A 25,035-nucleotide genomic window follows, 5' to 3' on the forward strand; every position below is an offset into this window, starting at 1 on the left:
TGTACCAAAATTAAAAGCCAAATTGAATTTGATCCTTGAGGTAGGTGATAAAAATAAAGATGACCGGAAGAAAGAGATGGATGGGGAAGCAAACGAATACTAGAAAAGATGCAGCAAGTCAATAAAAGCAGCCTCTTAGGTTTCAGCACTTTCCTAAACAAAACCTGAGAGTGAGAGAGAAATAAAAGTTCATGCCTTCTGGAATACTTTCATCCAGGTGAAAATGTGAAACCTAATACAGTTGTCTTCGATGAATTTATAGATATTATTTTGGGCATAATTTTTTGTTTGTTTAACGTCTACATAAATGTGCTCTGAGAAAAATCATTTTTTCTCTAAAAAGTACAACAAACCAGTAGTACCACTGATTTGGATCGCTTGCCTCTTTCCTAAAGAGGCAGCTGGTGGGGTTTCTGCCTTAACAGAGTTTTCACAGAAGAAGGAAATTAATGTGAAAAATAAGGTACATTCACATGAGAAAGGCCTGATTGTGGAGGAGTAAGTAGAGATATGTGAGTTTATGCAAGAAAAAAGAAATGAATAGAATGAAAACAGAATCCTTAAAGGAGTGCTTAACATTCTTAGAAAAGCTTTACTAATGTTGATAAGATCCATATAAAAGTACATTGACAACATGTAAATGAGACACTGAGGGGGCAACACAGCAATAATGTGAGGCAGATGCATCCTTTGAAAGTAAAACAGGTGTTATTACTACTTCAAGCACCTCTCAACGTTCATTATCAGTGTTCCCCAAAACCAGAGTTTCTGTGCATATAAAGAAAGAAAACTCTTCTAATGGTGTATCTGTGCACATGATGACAAAGTTATCAGGTATTTCTAGTTGCTGATGGGTCACATGTTTCCTTTATTAAGGAACATCATGCTTTTATTTAATCCATTTTTAGGACAGCAAGAAATGCCTCAAATGCTTTAAAATGTATGTACGACAATAAAAACATGGTAAACTGTTAGGCACAACTTATGTTCAATGCGAAAAACACGAATTTACTCTCAGCCTTCATTAATGAAGAGATTTTACAAAATGGACGCTGCTGCAAAGCAGGCTCAAAATGATGTTACACCAAAATCATCACTATAGTAATGGATGTCTTCTTCCCATGAAGAGGTGCTCTGTCCTTGCTGAAAACAGGTGGATATCCAGGTTTTAGCAAAAGTCATTATATCAGCTGGTTTTACCTCCTGAAATCAACAAACAGAAAAATATGCTTCTCCCTCAATTTCCTGAGATGAGATTAAAGACTGTATTTTTACAGTTGTGATTATTTAAGTCGTGTTTGCTTACAAAAGGCCTGGTCAAATATAAAGGTCTGAGGGAAAAGGTAAGATTTAAAGAATGATTGTATACACTGGGCTGTCAATGAGTTACTGTCCCCAAACATTCTCTAAACAACATTCATAACCTCGTAAGTTTATGTGTACGTGGAATGGCTATTTCTCAGGAAGCAAGGTCATTCGCTAATTTCTCTCACAATAAAAAGGTGCGTGGTCAGTGTACAGATGTTATATAATAAATTTCACATCTAGAATTCCATCTCTTTTCCTCCATTATCTGGTTTACAACAGTGATTTTACACACAGCAACTATTTTCTAATAATTATGGCAAAACATAAAGGTATCATGTACTAGTAAAATGCATTCAGTCTTTGGACTGAAACCACAACATTAGAAAAAAATTTGATAGTATATTAAATGTTATTTTTGAAATGGTAAAAGAAATCAGATCAGTTCAGGGTAAAAATTTTATTTCTTTTACATCTGGTAATGGTTCTGGTACTCCACAGAAGTACAATTTTTTTTCAGTTACATAAAAGAAAATCCCTGATAAGTAGTACACAAAAAGAAATAAACATATATAACATTTCTGAAATATAATCCAGAAAGCAGTGTATTTTTAATGATGGGCCAAAGACTGGATGCCATTTACACTTTGTACATAAGATATTTTAACACAATAAGAAAAATTATGCCTATGCACTTTATAAGGCTGCACTCTTATTCAAAACCAAATAGCTTAAAATATCAGAAATGATGGCTAAATCAATTTTCATTAGCATACACCTCTAACATATGACAAAACAAAATAAAGCAAAAATACACTTTGAAAATTATTTCTAATTTTAGATGGAGAAATCACTTACATCACTTCCTTATTCCTACGTGGCCCTTCAAATGGTCTGAATGGCAGTGATCCAGTAGCTGCATGGTAAAACGTTACCCCAATGCTCCAAAGATCAACTGTTGCTCCGTATTTCTTCTGATGATCTTTTCTTAGCACTGCTCTCTCATACATATCAGGATGCTTAAAAAAAAGGATGAAGGAACTAACTTGTGTTCTATGGTAATACATTACACACAAATGGGTATTTAATAATGCCTACAAAGTCCTTCAAATTTCCCTAATAATTTCACTTTCCCAATCTGAAAAGACTACTTCATGTCGTCTTTTCCCTCCTCAAACCTCCAACACCACCCTCTTTTGACTCTCAATTTCAATGACCTCACTTTGTCTTTCAATGAGGAAATGTAAGCAAAAGAGATCAATTCTCCCTTATGCTTTTTACCAAACACCAACCTTCTTGAATCTGTGTCTACACAGATGGAACTAGTTATGATGGAACTAGTCCTATCTTTCCAGTTATGATGGAACTAGTCCTATCAAGGGCTAACTTTTCCATCTGTGCTACAGAACCCATACTACTAATGTCTCACCAATTCCAGAAATCAATTCCTGCAATTACCCTTTTTATTTTATGCATCAATTTCCTCCTACTGGATCAGTCCTTTTAGCTTACATAACATGCTTTAAGATCTCCTATTTTTTAAAAACCTAAATTGACCTCACGACCCTTTCTAGCTATGACCCAATTCTCTTTCCCACGATAGCAAAACTTCTCAAAGTAGCTGTCCACACTTATAACTACCTTATTTCCTCATCTCCCAAGGAGGCCTATGGTATTAATTACCCATATACTTTAACTCCCAAAACTATTTCCTGCCCTGAGCTCCAGATTCACATATTCTACTGTTTTCCTGAATGTCTAAAAAGTAGCTCAAACTTGGGGTGCCTGGGTGGCTCAGTGTGTTGAGTGTCTGATGTCAGCTCAGGTCATGATCTTTCAGATTGTGAGTTCGAGCCCTGCCATCGGGCTCGCTGCTATCGGTACAGAGCCTGCTTTCCATCCTCTGTCTCCCTCTCTCTCTCTACCCCTCCCCCACTCACGCTCTGTGTCTCAAAAGTAAATGAACATTAAAAAAATAAGTAGCTCAAACTTCACATGTCCAAAATAGACTCTTCTTGGTCTTGCTCTCAAACCGGTTTCTTACTAATCTTTATCCCCTAAGTAAGCTGTACCACCATGTATCCAGTTACTTATTCCCCAAACCTATCAGGTGGCCTTGACTCCTTTTTTCTCATCTATTAAATGCAATCCATCAGAGCAAGTCATAAGGACTCCAAGATAAAAATTAAATTTTTTAGAATTATTTCAGAGGACTAGTCGGACTGGGTTGATTGGGGACCTAGTAGGCCAGACAAGTAACTAGTATGATGTTAAACACATGACTTTAAGTCCAGAAGATGCTACACTACAGATGTATGGAGTACAGATCAATTCTTTTTAATTAAAAAAAAATTTGTTTTTAATGTTTATTTTTGAGAGACAGAGAAAGACAGCGTGAGTGGGGGAGGGGCAGAGAGACAGGGAGACAGAGAAACGGAAGCAGACTCCAGGTTCTGAGCTGTGAGCACAGAGCCCATTGCGGGGCTCGAACCCACAAGCCCTGAGATCATGACCTGAGCTGAAGTCGGATGCTCAACTGATTGAGCCACCCAGGCGTCCCCCCGCCCCGCAATTTTTTTTAATGTTTGTTTATTTATGTTAATTTTTTAAATGTTTATTTTTGAGAGTGAGAAAGAGACACAGTGCAAGTGAAGGAGGGGCAGAGAGAGAGGGAGACAGAATCCAAAGCAGGCTCCAGGCTCCGAGCCATCAGCACAGAGCTTGAACCCATGAACCGGGAGATCATGACCTGAGCCGAAGTCAGACCCCCAACCAACTGAGCCACCCAGGCGCCCCTATGTTTACTTGTTTTTGAGACAGAGAGAGAGAGAGAGAGAGTGTGTGAGCAGGGGAGGGGCAGAGAGAGAGGGAGACACCGAGTCCAAAGCAGGCTCCAGGCTGTGAGCTGTCAGCACAGAGCCCGACGTGGGGCTGAAAGCCACGAACCTCAAGATCATGACCTCAGCTGAAGTTAGACGCTTAAACGACTGAGCCACCCAGGCACCCCTGGAGTACAATAAATCTTGTATGACATGGCTTAGCAGCTTACAGGTCTAGACAGAGATTCTGACGGACATTTAGTTCTGCAGAGTACAACCAGAAGTCATACTTGCTTAGCCTCCTGACATCTGCCTTCACAGAAGTTACACACCGAAACTTTAAAATTCTTGGAAGATAAAGCTACAAGAGTGTACTCAGGACCAAAGTAGAGTCATCATCCAAATCAAAACAAATGCCTTACGACACTGTGGCATGTGGCTGTGGCCTAAGAGACTGGGAATGAATGCAGGTAACAAACACTATGGGGAGGGTGCTTCTAAATGATGTGGTCTGTGAATATGACTCCAAAGGGTCACCATCCCTAGATTTTCTGTGTGTATAGCAGGGTGGGAGGTGGGGATGGGGGAATCACTCTTTTGGGAAATACATTTTAACGAGAATCAAGAGGTGATTAGCATGAGGGGTTTGAAGTGAGTGTCTAAACAGATGTCTACCAGATATACGGGGTCTCAGTGGTTTTGCTGGTTCCGGGGCACAGCATATAAACTACTAGCCAAAGAAGCACCAGCTAGACCTTTGACACAGTAGCTGGTACTCAGTGTTAAATGGTGATGTGAACAGACCAAGAGCACCTGTGTATGCCTGATATCCCCTACCACACGAGGGTGCCAAGCTGGGAAGAGAAGATACAGTGATTCTAGAAGAAGACAGGGAAATTTCCACAAAAGGTGCAATAAATAATATAATTCTCCCACAGAGTGACTAATACTGGCTTAATATATGCTGGTTACACATGAGCTCTGCTCATTGGCTCTCTCCTGAATGTGCTACTTGTGTTTGTGTAGGGCTTCATATTGTTGGGCCTAGGCCTCCACATCTGGAATAAGAACATGAGAAGAAAGCTACTGTAAAGCTCTCAGGTTACATTATTAAGATATCCATAACAGGGGTGTCTGGGTGGCTCAGTCGGTTAAGCATCCGACTCTTGATTTTGGCTCAGGCCATGATCTCACGGTTTGTGGGATCATGCCCCACGTCGAGCTCTGTCTGTGCTGACAGCATGGAGCCTGCGTGGGATTCTCTCTCTGCCCCTCCCCAGCTTGTGTGCATGTACTCTCTCTCAAAATAAATAAATAAATATTTTTTTAAAAAAGAAAAAAAAAGATATCCATCATATTGAAAATGGTGGAAGAAAGAATGTTGAAATTTTCTTTGGACTTTTACAAACAAAGGGGAGAAGATTTAACATCTGGTCTAGGAATTCTGAAATGAGAAAAACTTTCACTTAAATATAAATACTTCTAGATTGCTGAGCTTCAGGCTATTATTTACCTCTTTTTATAACTTCTGGTATGCTGTATATGAAAATAGGGCTGGGCATAATCTGAAATAGGAAATAGATTAGAGTAAAATTTCAGCCTAGAGTACAGCATGAACTTGGGAGTTAATTTAATGTTTTGTTTTTTTCCATTTTAAAAGTCTGTTAAGAAGCAAAAGTTAAACAATGATCCTAGGATATGTGAAACATTAATAGTTGATAGTGGACGATCAGCTTCATGAAGGCTGGTGCGTAACGGTTGTTTGTTTTGCTCATCACAGTTACCGGGAAGGGCTACTGGTATTTAGTGGGCAGAGACTAGACGGGAAAGACATCCTGCTGACTAGGGAACAGTTCTGAAAACTAAGCTTCTGATATCCAGCATGACTTCTGAATATTCTGCCAGACATTTGTGGAGGTGGTAAGTCTATTACTCCATCTTATAAATAAATGTAAAATATTTTTGTACACAAAGTATTTTGTGGCTACAAGAATGTACCTTTATGTAAATCTATTTTGTTTAGTTACAAAATACTAAGAATTATTCACTGGTTTGGAAAATCCTGTCAGTGACGCCACCACTTGTGATGTGGGACTCATTAACAGAACATACAAGTTATCACTGCACTTGCGCTGGAAATGATAATACGTGCAAGTGTAAGCATTGGATTATTTAATTTGTCAGTAAAGTTATTCCTAAACTTTTATATGTTAAATATCTCTGATATTTATTATAAATATTTTCTTTTATGTTATTATTGAGGTGATATGTCATTCTCTTAATTAGGCATACAAGTTGATTACATCTAAGAATTTCATTTCAAGACACTGAAGGGAACACTGCAAAACATTTGCTACAAAAAGAAGTGACTGGGGCGCCTGGATGGCTCGGGTGGCTGAGTGTGTCCGACTTTTGATTCTGGCTCAGGTCATGATCCCAGTGTTGTGTGATTGAGCCCTGCGCTGGGCTCCAGGCTAAACATGGAGCCTGCTTAACATTCATTCTTCTCTCTCTCTCTCCCCCTCTCCTTTCTTCCCTGTCTCTGCCCCTCTCCCCTGCTGGTGTGTGTGCTCGCTCTCTTAAAGAGAGAGAGAGAGAGAGAGAGAGAGAGAGAGAGAGAGGTGTCATACAGAGTTGAAACCACTAGGTTGTATGTTCTGATGTTCTGGCTGGCCTCTGCTTATATCTCCAAATTCAACTCCTACCCCCTGCCCCTTCACTCATTAAATTCTGCCAAACTGCCATCCTTTCTGTTTCTTAAACTTCCAAGGTCATTCTTGTTTCTAAGCCTTTGCAGTTCCTGGTTCCCTCTGCTTGTCATGCTCTTCCCCCAAATCTTTGCATGGCTTGCTTCTTTTTAATCATCTAAGTATCACTTAGGATTGAAAGGAGGCTTTCCCTAGCTATCTTTCTCCTGCTAGTTGTTGTTAATCTTACTACCTTATTGTCTTCCCAACACTTTAATTATCTGAATTTATCTTATTTACTTATTTAATTATTAACTATTTCCCCACTAGAATGTGGGTTCCCTAGGAGCAGGAATCGTGTGCATGCAGTTCACGGCTGAAGTTCCAGGGCCTACAACACTGCCTGGCACATAGTAGACACCCCATAGATATTTGTTGGATGAATCTAATCCACTTGTAAGTTTTTGTATTAGAAGATTATCAAAATATAACTAAAAATTAATTTGGGGTTATATACTGTTATATATAACAGTATATACCAAACAACTTAAGACACTAAATTCAGGGCAGACTTAGAATAATATGAATAAACCTATAGGGGCAGTTAGATTTTATTCTCCATGTTATAAATTACAATGGCAGAATCTAATTGGAAAAAAGTCACAGAAACCAAGACTTTTTTTTAAAGTAATCTGTATACCCAACAGGGGGCTCAAACTCATGACCTCAAGATCAAGAGTCAGATGCTCTACTGACTGAGCCAGTGAAGTGCTCCCATAATCTAAGACTTTTAAGATAAAGTCCAGAGCTATGAGCAGTTAGTAATAGCTATATATTATAAACTTCCTGATTACATGTCAAACGTACTGACTTTTTGCTTTAAATTTTTATTAGTGAAATATAATTGACATACATTGTTATATTAGTTTCAGGTGTGTAACATAGTGATTCAACAATTCTATACATTACATAAAACTCACCACAGTAAGTGTAGTTACCACAAAGGAAATGAAAGCAAAAATAAACACGAAAATAAAAAGCTTTGCACAACAAAGGAAACCACCAACAAATCGTTAAAGGCAACCTACTGAATGGGAGAAGGTAATTGCAAATGATATCTCTGGTAAAGGGTTAATATCCAAGACATATGAAGAACTCATATGGGGGCGCCCAGCTGGCTCAGTTGGTGGAGCATACGACTCTTGATCTCAGGGTTGTGAGTTTGAGCCCCAGGTTGAATGTAGAGAGGTTACTTAAAATCTTAAAAACAAAAATCAAAAAACAAAAAAACTCCTACAGCTCAACACCAAAAACCCAAAAACAATCCAATTAATAAATGGGCAAGGGACCTGAAAAAACATTTTCCTGAAGAAGACATACATATGGCCAATGGTCACATGAAAAGATGCTCAACACCACAAATCATCAGGGAAATGTAAATCAAAACCAGGAGATTATCAACTCCTACCAGTCAGAATGGCTAGTATAAAAAGAGAAGAAATAACAAAGGGCCTGGGTGGCTCCCTCAGTTAAATGTCCAGCTGCTTAGGTCATTATCTCACAGTTTGTGAGTGCAGAACCTGCTTCAGATTCTGTCTCTCCCCCCTCAACCTCTTGCATGCATGTGCACATGCTCTCTCTGTCTCCCCATAATAAATAAACATTAAAAAAAGAGGAAATAATAAATGTTGGCAAGGATGTGGAGAAAAGGGAACCCTCAGGTACTGTTGGTGGGATAATAAATTGGTACACTGTGGAAAATAGTATGGCGGTTGCTCAAAAAAGTAAATGTACTTACTTTAAAGTATATTTTCTTAACTTTTCCAAACGTTATACTAACTTCACACAAACACACCAACACAAACAGTTTCAACACAGGGCTTTTCTAGCTTTCTAGAAGTTTAAGTTAGATCTTTTCAAAAACATTTCATTTTTGTGTGCTTCTATTAATGGTCCTGTCTTTCAATAACCAATCTCCCTGAATAGAATCTTCTGCTTCAAAATTATAATGAATTTTTGCTCTACAGGGGATATTATAACAAACTTGTAATATATTAACTGCTCTGATCCAAAAAAAAGGAGCATTTACTAGCTAGATGCTTCTTAAGTGTACATACAGCTTTTTTCTTTTAATATAGATCCACAGCATTAGTAAATTAAAGAACCTAGGAGTGTTAAAAACTTATAAGAATTTTTTTTAAGTTTATTTCTTTATTTTGAGAGAGAGAGAATGCGCAAGTGAGGAAGGGGCAGAGAGGGAGAGAGAATCCCAAGTCGACTCTGCTGTCAGCGCAGAGATTGACGTGGGGCTCGAACCCATGAACCGTAGATCATGACCTGAGCCAAAGTCAGACGCTTAATCAACTGAGCCACCCAGGTGCCCCTAAAACTCATGTAAGAATTTTCAACAGAAAAATAACAGCATCCTTAGAAGCCAATATCTAATTCCCTCATTACACACCAAATTCATTAGAATAAAAAGTTTAAGTTTTGTCCTAAAAGTTACTAAGACATTTTATAGTAAACTGGTTAACCAGTTACCTGTATTTATAACCTATTCATCTTTAAATAAATTACTGATGCATGACTTACCAAATATTCTTCTGTGCCATACAAAGAAACAAACTGTTCATCATCTTCTAATTCTCTAGCTGCACCAAAATCTGTGAGTTTGTACACAGACTGTCCATCTTCCCCTATAACACGCATGATGTTTCCTGGCTTGATATCACGGTGCACTATGCCATTCTCTCGTAGATGGTTCATTCCACCCACTTAATAAAACAAAGGAAATCATAATGTAGGCATCTATGTGTGTGTGCATCAAATTCACTGACATCATTCACTCATATTCACTCAATAGGTTTTTCCATAAGTTGGTCCAAAGTCATTTTTACCAAAGAAGAAATAGACAGTATTTATGTTTATATTATCTCATATTTGAGTAATAAAAGTTTTAGAATAAGGATCAATATGGTCTAAGGAAGAGTGCAATCTCTCTTAATTAAATATTATCAGGAAAATGGAACAAAATGATCTTAAGCATATGACTTCCTGAATTACTTTTGATTACATACATGTGGGCAATCTGCCTAAACTTAAGAATAATGATTCCTGAGAAAGATACCAATCTTTCATCATAGTTTCATATTTCTCTACCTTGGGGAAAGAATTCCATAAAAAAGTAAACTGGACTCAATACATAAAACAGTAAAAAAGTAACAGAGGCAAAGTGTCAGACTAGCTTCCAAGAATAATATTTCTCATATGCTTAAAGCTATTCTAAAAAGGCCATTTCCTTTTTTTTTTTTTAAGGGTAGAGGTGGCTACAATGCTGAAATTAACCTGTTTTGGGCGGTAGGCAGTGCCCCTAAATGCTAGTTTGAAACATCTGACAGCTGACAGATGAATGCCCAAATATAACCTATGAAAATAAGTTTAGAGGTATCACATTTCATTATGAAAACTCAGGGCTACCAGTATACTTGGGAAGTCATCGATTATCTATAACTTCTACTAGGTTAAACAGGCTGCAGCATATATTTTCTCTCATTTTATCCTCACGGAAAGAATCTCTACACTGCTTCCAATGCCAAGTTCAAGAACTCCCACTAACCTTATGCCTTCTTTATCACTGGGCTTTACTCATTCCTCAAATACTGATTCATTTCTCTCCAAGAAGATATTATTCTCTTCAGTTGCTATGTATATATATTTATATATTTATATTTTTAAAATAGCTTTCTTGAGGTAAAAGTCACATATAAAATTCAGCCTTTTAAAGTATACAACTGAGTAGTTTTCAGAAGAGTCAAAGTCAAACAACCATCACTAGTTTCAGAACATTTTCATTATGTCAAAAAAAACCCCACACCATTAGCAGTTACTCCTCAACTCTGTCGTCCCCTCAAACCTCTGGCAATGACTAATCTGCTGTCTCTCTGGATTTGCCTATTCTGGACATTTCATATAAATGAAATCATATAAATATTGTGACCTTTTGTTGTCTGCCTTCCTTCACTTAGCAAAATGTATCCATGTTACAGCATGTATCACTACTATTTATCTCTCTGTTTTTTTAACGTAAGCTCTAGGCCCAACGTGGGGCTTGAACTCATAACCCCAAGATCAAGAGTCGCATGGTCTATCACCTGAGCCAGCCAGGCACCCCTATGTCTTTTTTATGAACAGATAATATGCCATTGTATAGATATACCACATTTTGTTTATTCATCAGTTGATGGATACTTGGGCTCTTTCCATTCTGTGACTGTTATGAACACACGTGTCCAAGTTTTTGTGTGGATATGTTTTTAATTCTTTTAAGTAAATATCTAGCAATGGAATTGCTAAGTCATATATTTAATCTTTGAAGGAACTGCTAGACTGTTTTCCAAAGTGGCTGCACCTTTTTACATCCCACCAGCTATATAAAGTGCTCCAACTTCTTCACATCCTTGCCAACACTTTTGTTTTGTCTTTTTGATTTTGGCTATGCTATTGGGTATGAAGTGGCATCACTTTGTGGTTTTGATTTGCATTTCCCTACTTACTTATTTTTCTCCATTGCTCATTTTTAAATTGGGCTATTTGTCTTTTTATTAAGTTGTCAGAATAAAAGTTCCTTATTGGGACCTCATCAAAACAAAAAGCTTCTGGACAGCGAAGGAAACAATCAGCAAAACTAAAAGGCAACCGACAGAATGGGAGAAGATATTTGCAAACGACATATCAGATAAAGAGTTAGTATCCAAAATCTATAAAGAACTTATCAAACTCAACACCCAAAAAACAAATTATCCAGTGAAGAAACAGGCAAAAGACATGAATAGACACTTCTCCAAAGAAGACATCCAGATGGCCAACCGACACATGAAAAAATGCTCAACATCACTCATCATCAGGGAAATACAAATCAAAACCACAATGAGATACCACCTCACACCTGTCAGAATGGCTAACATTAACAACTCAGGCACAACAGATGTTGGCAAGGATGTGGAGAGAGAGGATCTCTTTTGCACTGTTGGTGGGAATGCAAGCTGGTGCAGCCACTCTGGAAAACAGTATGGAGGTTCCTCAAAAAACTAAAAATAGAACTACCTTAGGACCCAGCAATTGCACTACTAGATACTTATCCAAAGGATACAGGTGTGCTGTTTTGAAGGGACATGTGCACCCCCATGTTTATAGCAGCACTATCAACAATAGCCAAAGTATGGAAAGAGCCAAAATGTCCATCAATGGATGAATGGATAAAGACGATATGGTATATATATATGTATACATACAATAGAGTATTATTCGGCGATCAAAAAGAATGAAATCTTGCCATTCGCAACTACATGGATGGAACTAGGGGGTATTATGCTGAGTGAAATTAGTCAGAGAAAGACAAATATCCTATGACTTCACTCATATGAGGACTTTAAGAGACAAAACAGATGAACATAAGGGAAGGGAAACAAAAATAATATAAAAACAGGGAGGGGGACAAAGCATAAGAGACTAATAAATATGGAGAACAAACAGGGGGTTACTGGAGAAGGTGTGGGAGGGGGGATGGGCTAAATGAGTAAGGGGCATTAAGGAATCTACTCCTGAAATCATTGTTGCACTATATGCTAATTTGGATGTAAATTAAAACAAATAAAATTAAGTATTACGTTGGAAAAAAAAAGTTCCTTATCAGATACATGATTTGCAAATATTACCTCTCATTCTATGGGTTGTTTTTTCACTTACTTGATGTTGTCCTTTGAAACACAAAGTTTTTAATGTTGATGAAGTTCCAATTTATCTATTTTTTTCTTTTTGTACTTGTGCTCTTAGGGTCAGATCTAACAGAGCACTGCATAAAGGTCTTTGGTTTTGAATAGGAGATTACTTTTTAAAAATTCTTGTATGATTAAATTGTATTTACACAGATCTATAAAATCATGTAAACAAACGTACCCACGTCTCGCAAAACAATTAAAAATTCAGACTCTGGTAGTCCATAAGCATTAGATGGCTCTTCTAAAACAGTGTATAAACTTCCGCATGGACAAAATTCCATAATAAGTACTTTATGTCTTGTTGTTGTCTGAAAAAAAAAATCACTGATTGGGACTCAATATAAAAATAAGTTTTTATTATATGCCAATAGTCATCTAATTTCACTTAAATGTGGAATTTATTACAAATGATGAAGGCACTGTGAACTGCTTTACCTGGGATTTGTTAAATATTTACTGACCATACACATATAACAATCAACATCTTATAAATTCCTACTGGATTTATTTTTGAAGACAATGAAAGCTGGCTAAATCTGAATTAGAAAAATCACTGGTATACCATTATAATGGTTCTTTGAAAACTATCTTTAATTTCTAATACATAACAGTACATTCAGGACACTAATCTTCTAACAAATCTCTTAACACCTGAAATTCTTCTCAGGACAAGTACTTTTACTTCAAGGAATAAAGTTCTAGCCTTAAAAACAAAAAGATGGCAGGATGGCTGAGTGGTCCCTCTTGTAGCAAAGTTCTAGTCTGCTCATTTGTTTTAAATGTTGATTTTCATGTACCACCGACTGTAAGATATACCATCAATTTCATAACAGCTTCAGAGGGAAAAACAATTCATAACAATTCATAAACAATTTCATAACAGCTTCAGGAACTTGAAAATGTGATCATAAGTCTTAAAATCCAGTATTTATCTCTAATTTTGTATCCTTTTTTTTCTTTTTTAATTTTTTATAATGCATTATTTTTAAATTATTTTTAACTTTGTTTTTTTTTTTTTTTAATGTTTATTTTGAGAGCGCGCAAGTGGTGAAAGGGCAGAAAGAGAGGGAGGGAGAGAATTCCAAGCAAGCTCTGCACTGACAGCTTAATCTCACAAACTGTGAGATCATGATCTGAGCCAAAATCAAGAGCTGACACTTAACCGACTAAGCACCCCAAGAATGTTGTTTTTATTTTTATTTATTTATTTATTTATTTATTTATTTTTAATTTTTTCTTCAACGTTTTTTATTTATTTTTGGGACAGAGAGAGACAGAGCATGAACGGGGGAGGGGCAGAGAGAGAGGGAGACACAGAATCGGAAACAGGCTCCAGGCTCCGAGCCATCAGCCCAGAGCCTGACGCGGGGCTTGAACTCATGGACCGCGAGATCGTGACCTGGCTGAAGTTGGACGCTTAACCGACTGCACCACCCAGGCGCCCCAAGACTGTTGTTTTTATTTTTTATTTATTTTTTTTTTTTAAGACTGTTGTTTTTAGACAATGAAATAATATATGTTGATTGCTGAAAATCTGGGAAATATCCATAATTCCATCACCAGAGATAATTACGCTAATATTTTGGTGCACTTCCTTTTAGCCTTTTTCCTATATATCGAACCACACTATAGATGCATAACACTATTTATACATGATACTGCCGTACATTCAGGATCATACTGCATGTATGTTTTAATCCTATTTTTCTCACGTAATATTATACACAAACATGTTCCCGGGTGATTCAAATTTTGGTAAACATCTCTTTTCATTACTGCTTAACTACTGTGTAGCGAAGAATAAATTCTACCCCAAGAAATGTCAGGCCTTTGTCTGCCCTTGGCAACTGGGAGGTGATCACTAGACCTCTGGAGTATCTTGTGTGCCAGAAGTGTCTTTCTTTGGGAGCTCTGGCCACATAACAGTCTAATAATGTAATTTATAATGGAGGTTTTAGGATGCACACATCCACTTCAACTTCCAGAGGAAATGGAGACTGAAAGGGTTGGCCTGAAACTCTGGAAAGGGCTAAAGACGAAAGGGCAGCCAGGTAGGCAGTATGTGATGGAGTCCCCAAAAAAGTGTAGACATCAAAAGCTCTAGTGAGTTTCCAAGGCTAGTGACGCTCTGTGCATACTGTCATACATCAAGGCCAGGAGGGTAATGTATCCACGAGGACAAGGAAGACTCATGTTTGGAATTCGCCTACGAATTTCTTCCTGTGACTAGTTCTAAGTCGTATCCTTTTCGCTACAATAAAACGAACTGTAAGGATAGAGCTTTCCCGAGTTCTGTGAGTCCTTCAACCTTCTAGCAAATTACCAAACCTGGGGACAGTCACGGGGAGCTCCAGACTTGACCCGGTCAAGTGATGACCAAATAGCCTCAGGGACCCCTGAGTTCACAGCCAGCGTCTGAATGAGCACAGTCTTGTGGGGACTGTTCTCTCCAACTGTGCAGTATGCCAAACTCTTCTGCAGCAGCTGGGGTCAAAAAGTCTTGAACAGAGGAGGCAGTCTGAAGGGCTACGCTCTTAGCATGGAGTGTAGCAAACTGAGTAACTATCTATCATATATTCTAAGTTATTTAACCATTCTTTATTATAAACAGGGCAGTATGAACATCTTTGTCCATAAAACTGTAATTTACATTTCTGATTAGTTCCTAAAAGGAAGTACTCACTAAAAATGAAATCACTATTATAAGGAATATAAACTGCCAAACTATTATTCAAAAGGTGTGATTTTATTGATTACCATGTCTAAGGGCATTAAACTAGATTTCTATTTCCATTACTTCTAATTTTCCTAACGACATTCTTATTTTCATTGTTTCTCCCTAAAGTCAGTCCTATCCTTAACATACTGTATTAATATATACAGTATATACGCTCTATGTTATATAAATTTCTGGATTCCTTGGATTTTTATCCTTTTACAAAGTCTTCTTTGTATTGACTCATTACTTTAAGAATTATGTTGATTTAACGGGGCACATGGGTGGCTCAGTTGGTTAAGTGTCCAACTTCAGCTGAGGTCATGATCTCAGGGTTCGTGGGTTCGAGCCCCGCATCGGATTCTGTGCTGACAGCTCGGACGCTGGAGCCTGCTTCGGATTCTGTGTCTCCTCTTCTCTCTGTCCCTCCCAACATTGCACACTCTCTCTCTCAAAAATACATAAACAGGGCGCCTGGGTGGCTCAGTCGGTTAAGCGGCCGACTTCGGCTCAGGTCATGATCTCGCAGTCCGTGAGTTCGAGCCCCGCGTCGGGCTCTGTGCTGACAGCTCAGAGCCTGGAGCCTGTTTCAGATTCTGTGTCTCCCTCTCTCTGACCCTCCCCCATTCATGCTCTGTCTCTCTCTGTCTCAAAAATAAATAAACGTTTAAAAAAATTAAAAAAAGAAAAAAGAGAAAAAAATACATAAACATTATAAAAAAAAAATTATGTCAATTTAACTTCACTTAGTTTTTAGTAAAATGCTGGTAACCATATTCTATACTCTTATTTCTTATGCTACCTTTTCTGATTCCATGATACTTCCATCGTTATATCTCCTCAAGAATCTTTGAGGACACAGTATTTGGTTATATGAACTGTAATTTTCACCATTAACAAAAAACTCATTGTTTATAAAACAATTTTTTACATTGGGTCATTTCTAAATTGCAATAACTACAACAAACATGAGAAGATTAACTAAAGTGTTACTACTTACCTCCTCTTCAATAGCAAATAATTTGACAATATTTTTGTGATTGAGTTTTTTTAACACTTCAAATTCTCTCATTTGAACATCCACTGGACGAAGGAAGCTTATGTTATTAAATACTTTGATAGCAAATAAGTCACCAGTTTTCTAAAAAAAAAAAAAAAAGAGAGAGAGAAAAAGGTTTTATTTAAAATATAAAATATATTTAAAATATAAAATATAAATGTTTTATTTAAAATAGAAAATATAAATATTAAAATATAAATAAAATATAAATAAATAAAGCTGCCATCAGAACTAGATAGCAATTTATCTTTCTTATAGAACACCTAAATATATATATATTTTAAGTTTATTTATTTTTGAGAGAAGGGGAGGGGAAGGGGAAGAGAGAGAGGGACAGAAAGAATCCCAAGCTGCCAGCACAGAGCCCAAGGCAGGGCTCGATCTCACGAACTGTGAGATCATGCCCTGAGCCGAAATCAAGAGTCAGATGCTCACCAGTGGAGCCACCCAGGTGCCCCATAGAACAGTTAAATATTTTTAAGCATAGGTAATTCTATTAGGGCTCTTCACTTGTTTTTATTTTTATTTATTTTATTTTATTTTTTTTTAAATTTTTTATTTTTTATTTTTTTAACGTTTATTTATTTTTGGGACAGAGAGAGACAGAGCATGAACGGGGGAGGGGCAGAGAGAGAGGGAGACACAGAATCGGAAACAGGCTCCAGGCTCTGAACCATCAGCCCAGAGCCTGATGCGGGGCTCGAACTCACGGACCGCGAGATTGTGACCTGGCTGAAGTTGGACGCTTAACCGACTGCGCCACCCAGGCGCCCCTATTTTATTTTTTTGAGAGACAGCAAGTGAGTGAGGGACAGAGAGAGACAGAGAGAGAGGGAGGGAAAGAGAGAGGGGGAGAGAAAGAGAGAGATTGAGAAGCAAGGCTCACCAAAGCGGAGCCTGAGCTCACCTGATGTGGGACTCAAACTCAGGAACTGTGAGATGGTGACCTGAGCCAAAGCCAGGTGCTTAATGATTGAGCCACCCAGGCGCCCACTTCACTTGTTTTTAAAGCTAAAATCAGTCAATCAACTGCTCCAAATTTCTTTCAAATGGTATGCTTTGGAATGAAGAAAAGGCTATTTTCTTTCATATTAAAACACTTCCAGAGGTGCCTGACTGGCCTAGTTGGTATAGCAGGCAACTCTTGATCTTGGGGTCATGAGTTCAAGTCCCAATTGGGCCTAGAGCCCACTTAAAAATGAATGAATAAATGAATGAATGTTGGGAGAAAAAAAGCTTCTGTTATGATATATGAGGCAAACATAGTCATTCACATGTAAGAAAAAAAGAGCTTTAATAATACCAAATGTGAAAGTATATTTTAGATGAGAAAGTGGGGGTGGGGGGCGCCTGGGTGGCTCAGTCAGTTGAGCATCCAACTTTGGCTCGTCTCATGGCTTGTGAGTTCGAGCCCCGTGTTGGGCTCTGTGCTGACAGCTCAGAGCCTAGAGCCTGGAGCCTGTTTCAGATTCTGTGTCTCCCTCTCTCTCTGCCCCTCCTCCACTCACACTGTGTGTGTGTATCTCTTTCTCTCTGGCAAAAATAAATAAACGTTAAAAAAAAATCAAAAAGAAAAAAAAAAGGGAACTCACAAGGGTTTCTCCTGGGCCTCATAATTTAAAAACTAAACAAAACAGAAAAAGAGAGATTGAAAACCACATTCCACATAGGAAATTTCATTAGGATCTCAAAGTAATGAAATTAATTGTTAAGAAACACCCCCTCTATGCAACACTGTGTGTGTGGATGTGCGAGTGGAAGTAGGAGTTGGAGTCGGTCGGGTTCAAGTAGCGTATCGTCATTGGATTGCATCACTGCTGCCTTGGAGAACTTTCTGCGACTTCACCTAGATGACAAGGGCAGATTGTTTCTTCACAAAGCCTTCTCTTAGAGGATCGAAGGTATTTCCTTTTCTCTGTGGATGTACCTGCAGCACCCACTCTCACAGCACACTGAAGTAGATTACACAGAAAATGACAATGCACGGTTCTGGCTGGGAGGGACTTTTCGAGGTACAAACATAAGCTTCATTTCAGATACACATTACCTTATGTTCTTCATATTAACCTGACTTTAAGCCCTCTTCCAGACCCTCCATCTCCTTCCAATCACTCTAATCTAAGCAATCTCCTTGGTGGTCAATCCAGATTCTCTGAGTTAAATCTTACTTTTCCCATAATGCAAGGTTGAACTTCCCTGGAGCAAGTGGAAAGATCATTTCCTCTTTGACTCTGGGGTTCGAGCACCACCTGCCTAAAGATATTTCATGGCTTCCCATCTGTCAGGATCTCTGTGCTCTCTCTATAGCTTTCCCACTGCTGACAGCCATGATCACCTCAGAACCTCATGATCTTTTTTTTTTTTTTTAAGGTTTATTTATTTTGAGAGAGAGAGAGAGCACGAGCAGGAGAAGGGCAGAGAGACAGAGAATCCCAAGCAGGCTCTGCACTGCCAGCACGGAGTCCGATCTCACCTACCAGGAGATCATGGCCTGAGGCAAAACCAAGAGTTGGATGCCTAACTGACTGAGCCACACAGGCAACCTAGAACTTCATGACCTTTTTCTCACTCAGAACTTCATGATCTTTTTCTCACCTCAGAACCTCATGATCTGTTTCTCACCTCAGAATCTCATGATCTTTTTTTCTTAAAACCATTTAACTGCTTCACAATCTCTCTTCAAGATCACTATTTGGAGACTAATAGTCTCCAAATATCTATGTGCCGTGATCAAAAATCTATGTGCCGTGATCACAACTCCCTAACCCTTGTCCTCCCCTCACACCAAAGACACATATATTTTTTCCCAGAGAAAACGTCCACTGACCATCTTCAGACAATATGAAAAGAGAATAACAACTGAACCACATCAAATTACAGTTTTTCCATTTGTTCAACCAGAGTAAGAACACTGCCAAATCTATACGACCCAACATGTACCACCAAGATTTTGCTTGAGGATTCCTGTCTTCAATGTAGTCTAAAATTTAGGAGAATCCTATCAGAGGAGCAATCAGGGAAAATAATATAATGTTGCAAAGTGCCCAGAGTTCAAGGCTAGCATTTTCCAAACTTATGTAGTCTATATCATAACTGTGAGATTATTGGCACAACAGTTGGGAATCTATTGTTTTCCATTTATTCAACTGCACAATCATCTATCATTCACTGTCCCTAAGTCAAAGGGAATATGAATAATATTTAGAGATCTACGTGTATATATAAAGTTGACCTCAGAAAGACATGAGGGTTAGAGGCATCAACCCTCCAGGTGGTCGAAATTCCACGTATAGTAAATAGTAAATTTGGAAACCTTGTCATTCTAGGCAATAACATGAAAGGGCTTACCTAATATCATGGTTAAAAAATCCTTAAGCAGTTATTAAAAGCAAGTAGGATTTTCGCGTATAGCCCTAATTCTTTGAAATTAATGTCACTGAGAACAAACACGGTTTCTTAAAATATATCCCTGGGAAGAGTATTATGGACTGAATACTAAGCTGAGTCTTCATAATCTTTTAAGTAAATTCCTATGCCTCTCAAATCCTTATTTTAGGCTTTCTGACTATATTGGATAAAGTACATTTTTGTTTCCTTTGAGGAAGAATTTGGGTTGTTTTAGGGTAGTCTGATCTGTCCTCATTCATTCATTCAACATTTACAGAATGCCTACTATATATAGGAACTTAAAAGGAGGACACTGAGTATCTAAGTAGGGAAAGAGGACCAGAATCAATGAAATATTTACGAGCACCAGGCACTTTAAATATGCCTCACCCAATCTCTATCACTATTGACTACCTATCATTCCATCAGTTTCCAACTGACAACCCTTCTAATGGCAGCCTTGCTACTAAACCCAAAGCTCTCTGTGGGAAGGAACTGTGCATCATTTGCAGTTATGTTCACCAGGTTCATCACAGTGCTTGTCACATACCAAGTGACTATTAAAATCTGTTAATGTGGGTCACAGGAAGACAGACAATCAGATGTAGTCTCAACGCTAAACCCTGTGTCGCCACCCACCTCTTCTTGGCACAGGGCACAAAGCAAAAACAATTTCTAGGATAGGAATACCCAAAGTTGATCACAATGGACACAAAGACAACAAATTTGATCAAGGACTCAGTACCAGTGGGTAATTCTGGAAGAGAGAAAAAGGCTAAAAGCTCTCTGTAGGACACTTCTGATTCATTCTCTATGAACCACAGAGACTGTTTACAGTCATAATCTCTCCCCAGGGGAACAGTCCCTCCCCTCTGAATGCTTATCTCATCGTTACTGACAGAACTGATTGGTAATCACCAAGCCTACAGGAAAATATGAAGAAATTCCTCCTTACTAAAATACTTAAAGCTCTGGTTTCTCAAAATAAGAATTTAAAAGGCTCTGAAAATCAAGCTCAAAACAAATTCAAAGTGCTGAAAAATTAGTGGATTATTTGCATTATAAAGGAATTTTCTACTCCAGCTTCCCTCCCAGAACAGCTCTAATGATCTTAAATTTCTTCAACTTCTTTATTTTCTAATTTTTAAAAATTAGCATTTATTTATTTTTGAGATAGAGAGCGTGTGTGCGAGCAGGGGAGGGGCAGAGAGAGGGAGATACAGAATCTGAAGCAGGCGCCAGGCTCTGAGCTGTCAGGGCAGAGGCTGACAAAGGGCTCGAACCCACAAACCGTGAGACCATGACCTGAGCCCAAGTCTGATGATTAACTGACTGAGCCACCCAGGTGCCCCTTACATTTCTTCACTTTAAATTATATTAATTACCTTTAATTTCATCCTCCAATATCGAATCTGACAGAAAATCTTTTTGGTTCTTGAAGTGCCTCCAAGATTAGCCCTCTTATTCTATTTTCACTTCCACTAACAAGTTCTGGCTACCTCATACCTTTTAAACGTGGACTCCTTGCTGATAATCTCATTTGATTCTAAGCTACCTTGTAGGGTGCTGTTTACCGGGGCATGAAGCTATAGGACAGCATATCAGCATCATCTGTGGATTCCCCTCAAACCCTACATCTGCCTCCCAGTATTTCTCCCTCATCTGTAGTCCAGTCCAGTACACCGACATACCCAACTTGTTAGGGAGATCACTCACTACCACCGGAGGCCTAGCTTGGGAAAAGAATCAGAAGGTAGAACATGAATCTTCCTAGTCTCTTTATTTTCCCCACTCTCAACACATAACCTCTGCCACCACTGGGCAGACATCACTGACTCTGATACAAGCTATACTTGAAATACTTGAAATAACCACACGAACAGGTACTCTCTTTAGACAGTATGACCAAAAACATCAAGTCTCACATCTTAGTACAAGAGTGCTTCTCAGAAGAGTACATACACAGTGCTAAAAAGTCTTCACGGTTTTCTTTGAACCAACCTTATGCCTTCCACGAAAGACATTTGCAGTAGCTCCTTGGCCTAAAATATCAGACAAAAGCCACAGATGATTAGAGGTGCTCTGCATCTCGGCTTGGTCAGGAGATCTTCTTATTAAACTAAGAGAAAAAAAAATTTGCATGTTTGTTTTAAGGGAATAATACATTTGAGGAAAACAAACGTTAGATCCTTTTAGTCTCAAGTAAGATCACCCCTTAGTTATTACTAACTTGAAGTGCACAGTCTAATGTAACAATCTGTTTCCAACAACATTAAAGGCTACAATGCTGGGTGGGCTCTTGAAAAAACATTAACTGATGACATATATTCACTTTAATTCATTTATCACAGGGCTACCGAAACATCTATTTCCCTTCTAATTTTACCTCTGTCAGAGTGATACTGGCCACTTCTCTCCTTCAAATGTTTTGAAAGATTGATCAATGATGAATTATAAAGTGTTTTAAAATAAAGCAACAATGTACAATATAGCAGACAGTAAAAGAATTACTTTGTTTCCTTAAGGGCACCGTTACACAATGAAAACAACTGTTGCCATGGCATAACATTTCCATAGCTTAAAATTTCATCTGCATAGCACCTGACAATCATAATGGAAAGGTGCAAGGTTTTTTATACCTGAAAAGTTACTAACTCTTCTGAAATTAAAGGACAGTTTCTCCAATCTCCAAGTATAAAAACAGACACATATTAAGTGTATATTACTGAGTCTTAAAAAATGAGCAAGTGGAAGCTATCTATGCATGCAAGTGCAGGCTATTATATATTAAGTAAAATCTCTGTACCTTCTGCTTAATTTTGCCATAAACCTAAAACTGCTCTAAAAAGTTGACTTAAGAAAAAAGCATCACCCCTAGCCTTGTCCTTTAATACTGGAAAGCTATATAAGGATATTAAAATATTTGAGCTCCCCGTTGGAATAAAAATCAGGTATGCTAAGTAACATAAACCCTAGTCTCACCATGCCACCTTAAATCTGCTGTAATATCAGATCAAAACAGATCTTAATACCCCTCTGAACTCCTTTAGAATTCGGTGATGAACTAATGACTGCCAATATTCCAAGGATTAGGAACATAAAGAATGGCCAATTTTCAACGATCTTTGATACTAAGATATATAATTTTACCACCCATCTAATTCAGATAAGGAATGTTATATACAGCACTTCATTGCAAATAAGCAATAAAAATAAGATTCGTTTTTTACAAGTAAGGGATACACCTTTGTCAGCTGAGGTAATAACAATAAACTCCTCAACTATCTTTTCAATATTTACAAATACTTGTCAATAATGAAAACCCTTCCCTAATTGCTGTAACTGTGCTGAGATAACTGTAATGGAAAACAGTGTCGTTAGGTACCTATATGTACCTAGTGAATAAATATAAACACATTGATCAGCTCAGATATCTGCTTCTCTACACGAAGATAGCAGACTAGTTTCACAATCATCAGGGGGAAATGAGTTTGGTGACTACTTTCCAATAAACCCACAATAACAGCATGCTAAAACATGACTCAGCACATCCACAAGGTGTATGCTTTATAAATCTTGATACACGACAGGCAAGCACTCAACAAGTATGTTACTAGTGACTCTGCCTTAAGCCTACTTCCTTACACCGTGCAAAAACGAAAGTTATTATTCGTCCATAGATGAGAACAGGTTTGGTGACAGGCATGCGGACAAAGTTCAAGGATTTTCAAACTCAACCACTATGTTAAATAATTCAGCGTTCTAGAGTGGAAAACAAAAAACAAAAAACCAACAACACTCGGTTTTTGGTTATGTACTGGACAGTTAACGGGTAGACCTTGTTTTGAGGCCACCTACTGAAAAACACCTGGGAAACGGACTGGAAAACAATCCCGTAAGGCATTTCCCAAAGGGAATGTTTGGGAATTTACATTATAGGTGTATATATTAATAAACGTCTGCTTCCAGCTTCCGGTTAGTCAATCCCCGCCGTCATCATCACTAAAACCCAAACGAAACGTCTCTTTTTAATCATCTAAAAATTCAATCCATTCAAACGGTGACGATCGTGTCAACGCTCATAAAGAGGGGTAGAAGCGGTCCAACTCCAAGGAAAAGAGGAATCCGTCTCTGCAGCGCGGCCAGGGCCCAGACCCGGTAACGGGCACGGCCTCTTTCTTCCTGCCCAACGTCGCTACACGCTGACCCGGGAGGGCCCCGGTCAGAGGGCCGGCCAGGGGGCGAGGAGTAGAGATGGAAGGGACCGGGCCCGCGCGACCATTCCACCGGGTTTCGGACGCCCCAGACACCCGGGGGCGGGGGGGCGTCCACCTAGTCGAGGTCCGGGGAGGGCCGGCCTCGGGTCGTGCAGGGCTTGTCGGGTCGCCCGCCCCGCCCCCGCTCTGACTCAGCATCCCCCCTGCCCACAGGGGGCGGAAGCGCTCGGCGCGAGCCCGTGCCCACCTCGCTACCCGTGCCCCGCGCGGCTCGGCCCCTCCGCCCGCACCGCCCCACTTACCGCGCCCGGTCTCCGTCGCGCCACCGCCAGCGGGCTCCCGCGGCCTCCTTACGCCTCGGGACACTTCCGGCTTCGCCAGCCCTGGCCGCGGGCCACGTGACCGACGGCCGGCGCGCGCCGGTGCGCGTGCGCACGCCCGCCGGACCGGCCCCGGCCTCGGCGGCGTGACGCTGGTGCTGTGCTGTGTGTCTGGTGCGGCGGCTGGCTTCCCGAGCCTTTCTAGCGAGGGGTGGGGAGGCCGGTGGCTGTCTGGAGTCCGAGCCGGTCCACACCCTCTGCTTGTCCCCCCTTGCTTTCCGGGTGAAGCCGGGGGCGGGGGGGGGCCCTGCGCAGTGAGCAGTTTCAGATTCCCACAACTGCAAATCCCGCCCAGTTCTCGAGAGCCAACGGCAGAGTGCGGCGTGCGGTGGTAGTAGGGAACACAAACAGCGAACTCCCGATCGCAAACAAAGAGTCACAGGTGTGCAGACTGCTGGACACGAGAGAGGCTGTCACTGGGGAATATCATCGTCTGGAGGGATCGATCTGGAGCCGCTTTAAAGACCGTAGGCCGCCGTGGAGCCCCGTGATCGCCTCAGAATAATCCGGACGTAATTCTTAGTGTAAATGAGCTCACTTCTTATATATTTGGCGTTGTGGGGTGAGGGAGTCCGCAATGTCTTCATTCTCTCTTTAGGCGGTATTTTGGAAAATGGCGATATATTTTGGAAATTGGCAGTATTGGAGAACTCGGTTAAAATCGGGTCCTGAATATTCGTGCCTCCA

At 39.4% G+C, this 25,035-nt stretch overlaps 1 protein-coding gene across 2 annotated transcripts in view; it reads right to left on the minus strand.

The window, feature by feature from the left end:
- The window catches only part of TBK1 (TANK binding kinase 1), a 52,068-nt gene extending 27,672 nt beyond the window's left edge, over positions 1–24,396 (minus strand). For both annotated transcript variants that reach the window (XM_040491523.1, XM_040491522.1), the window contains exons 1-6: positions 24,271–24,396; positions 21,753–21,870; positions 16,305–16,445; positions 12,767–12,896; positions 9,404–9,585; positions 2,164–2,324 (exon numbers count right to left, since the gene is read on the minus strand). In XM_040491523.1, coding sequence (XP_040347457.1) covers positions 2,164–2,324; positions 9,404–9,585; positions 12,767–12,896; positions 16,305–16,445; positions 21,753–21,839 — 701 coding nt within the window. In that variant the 5' untranslated portion in view covers positions 21,840–21,870; positions 24,271–24,396. The remainder of the gene's footprint in view (positions 1–2,163; positions 2,325–9,403; positions 9,586–12,766; positions 12,897–16,304; positions 16,446–21,752; positions 21,871–24,270) is intronic.
- Positions 24,397–25,035: the final 639 nt, after the last annotated feature.

Source organism: Herpailurus yagouaroundi, unplaced genomic scaffold (assembly GCF_014898765.1).
Source record: "Herpailurus yagouaroundi ecotype Mexico unplaced genomic scaffold, PumYag 182, whole genome shotgun sequence".
NCBI lineage: Eukaryota > Metazoa > Chordata > Mammalia > Carnivora > Felidae > Herpailurus > Herpailurus yagouaroundi.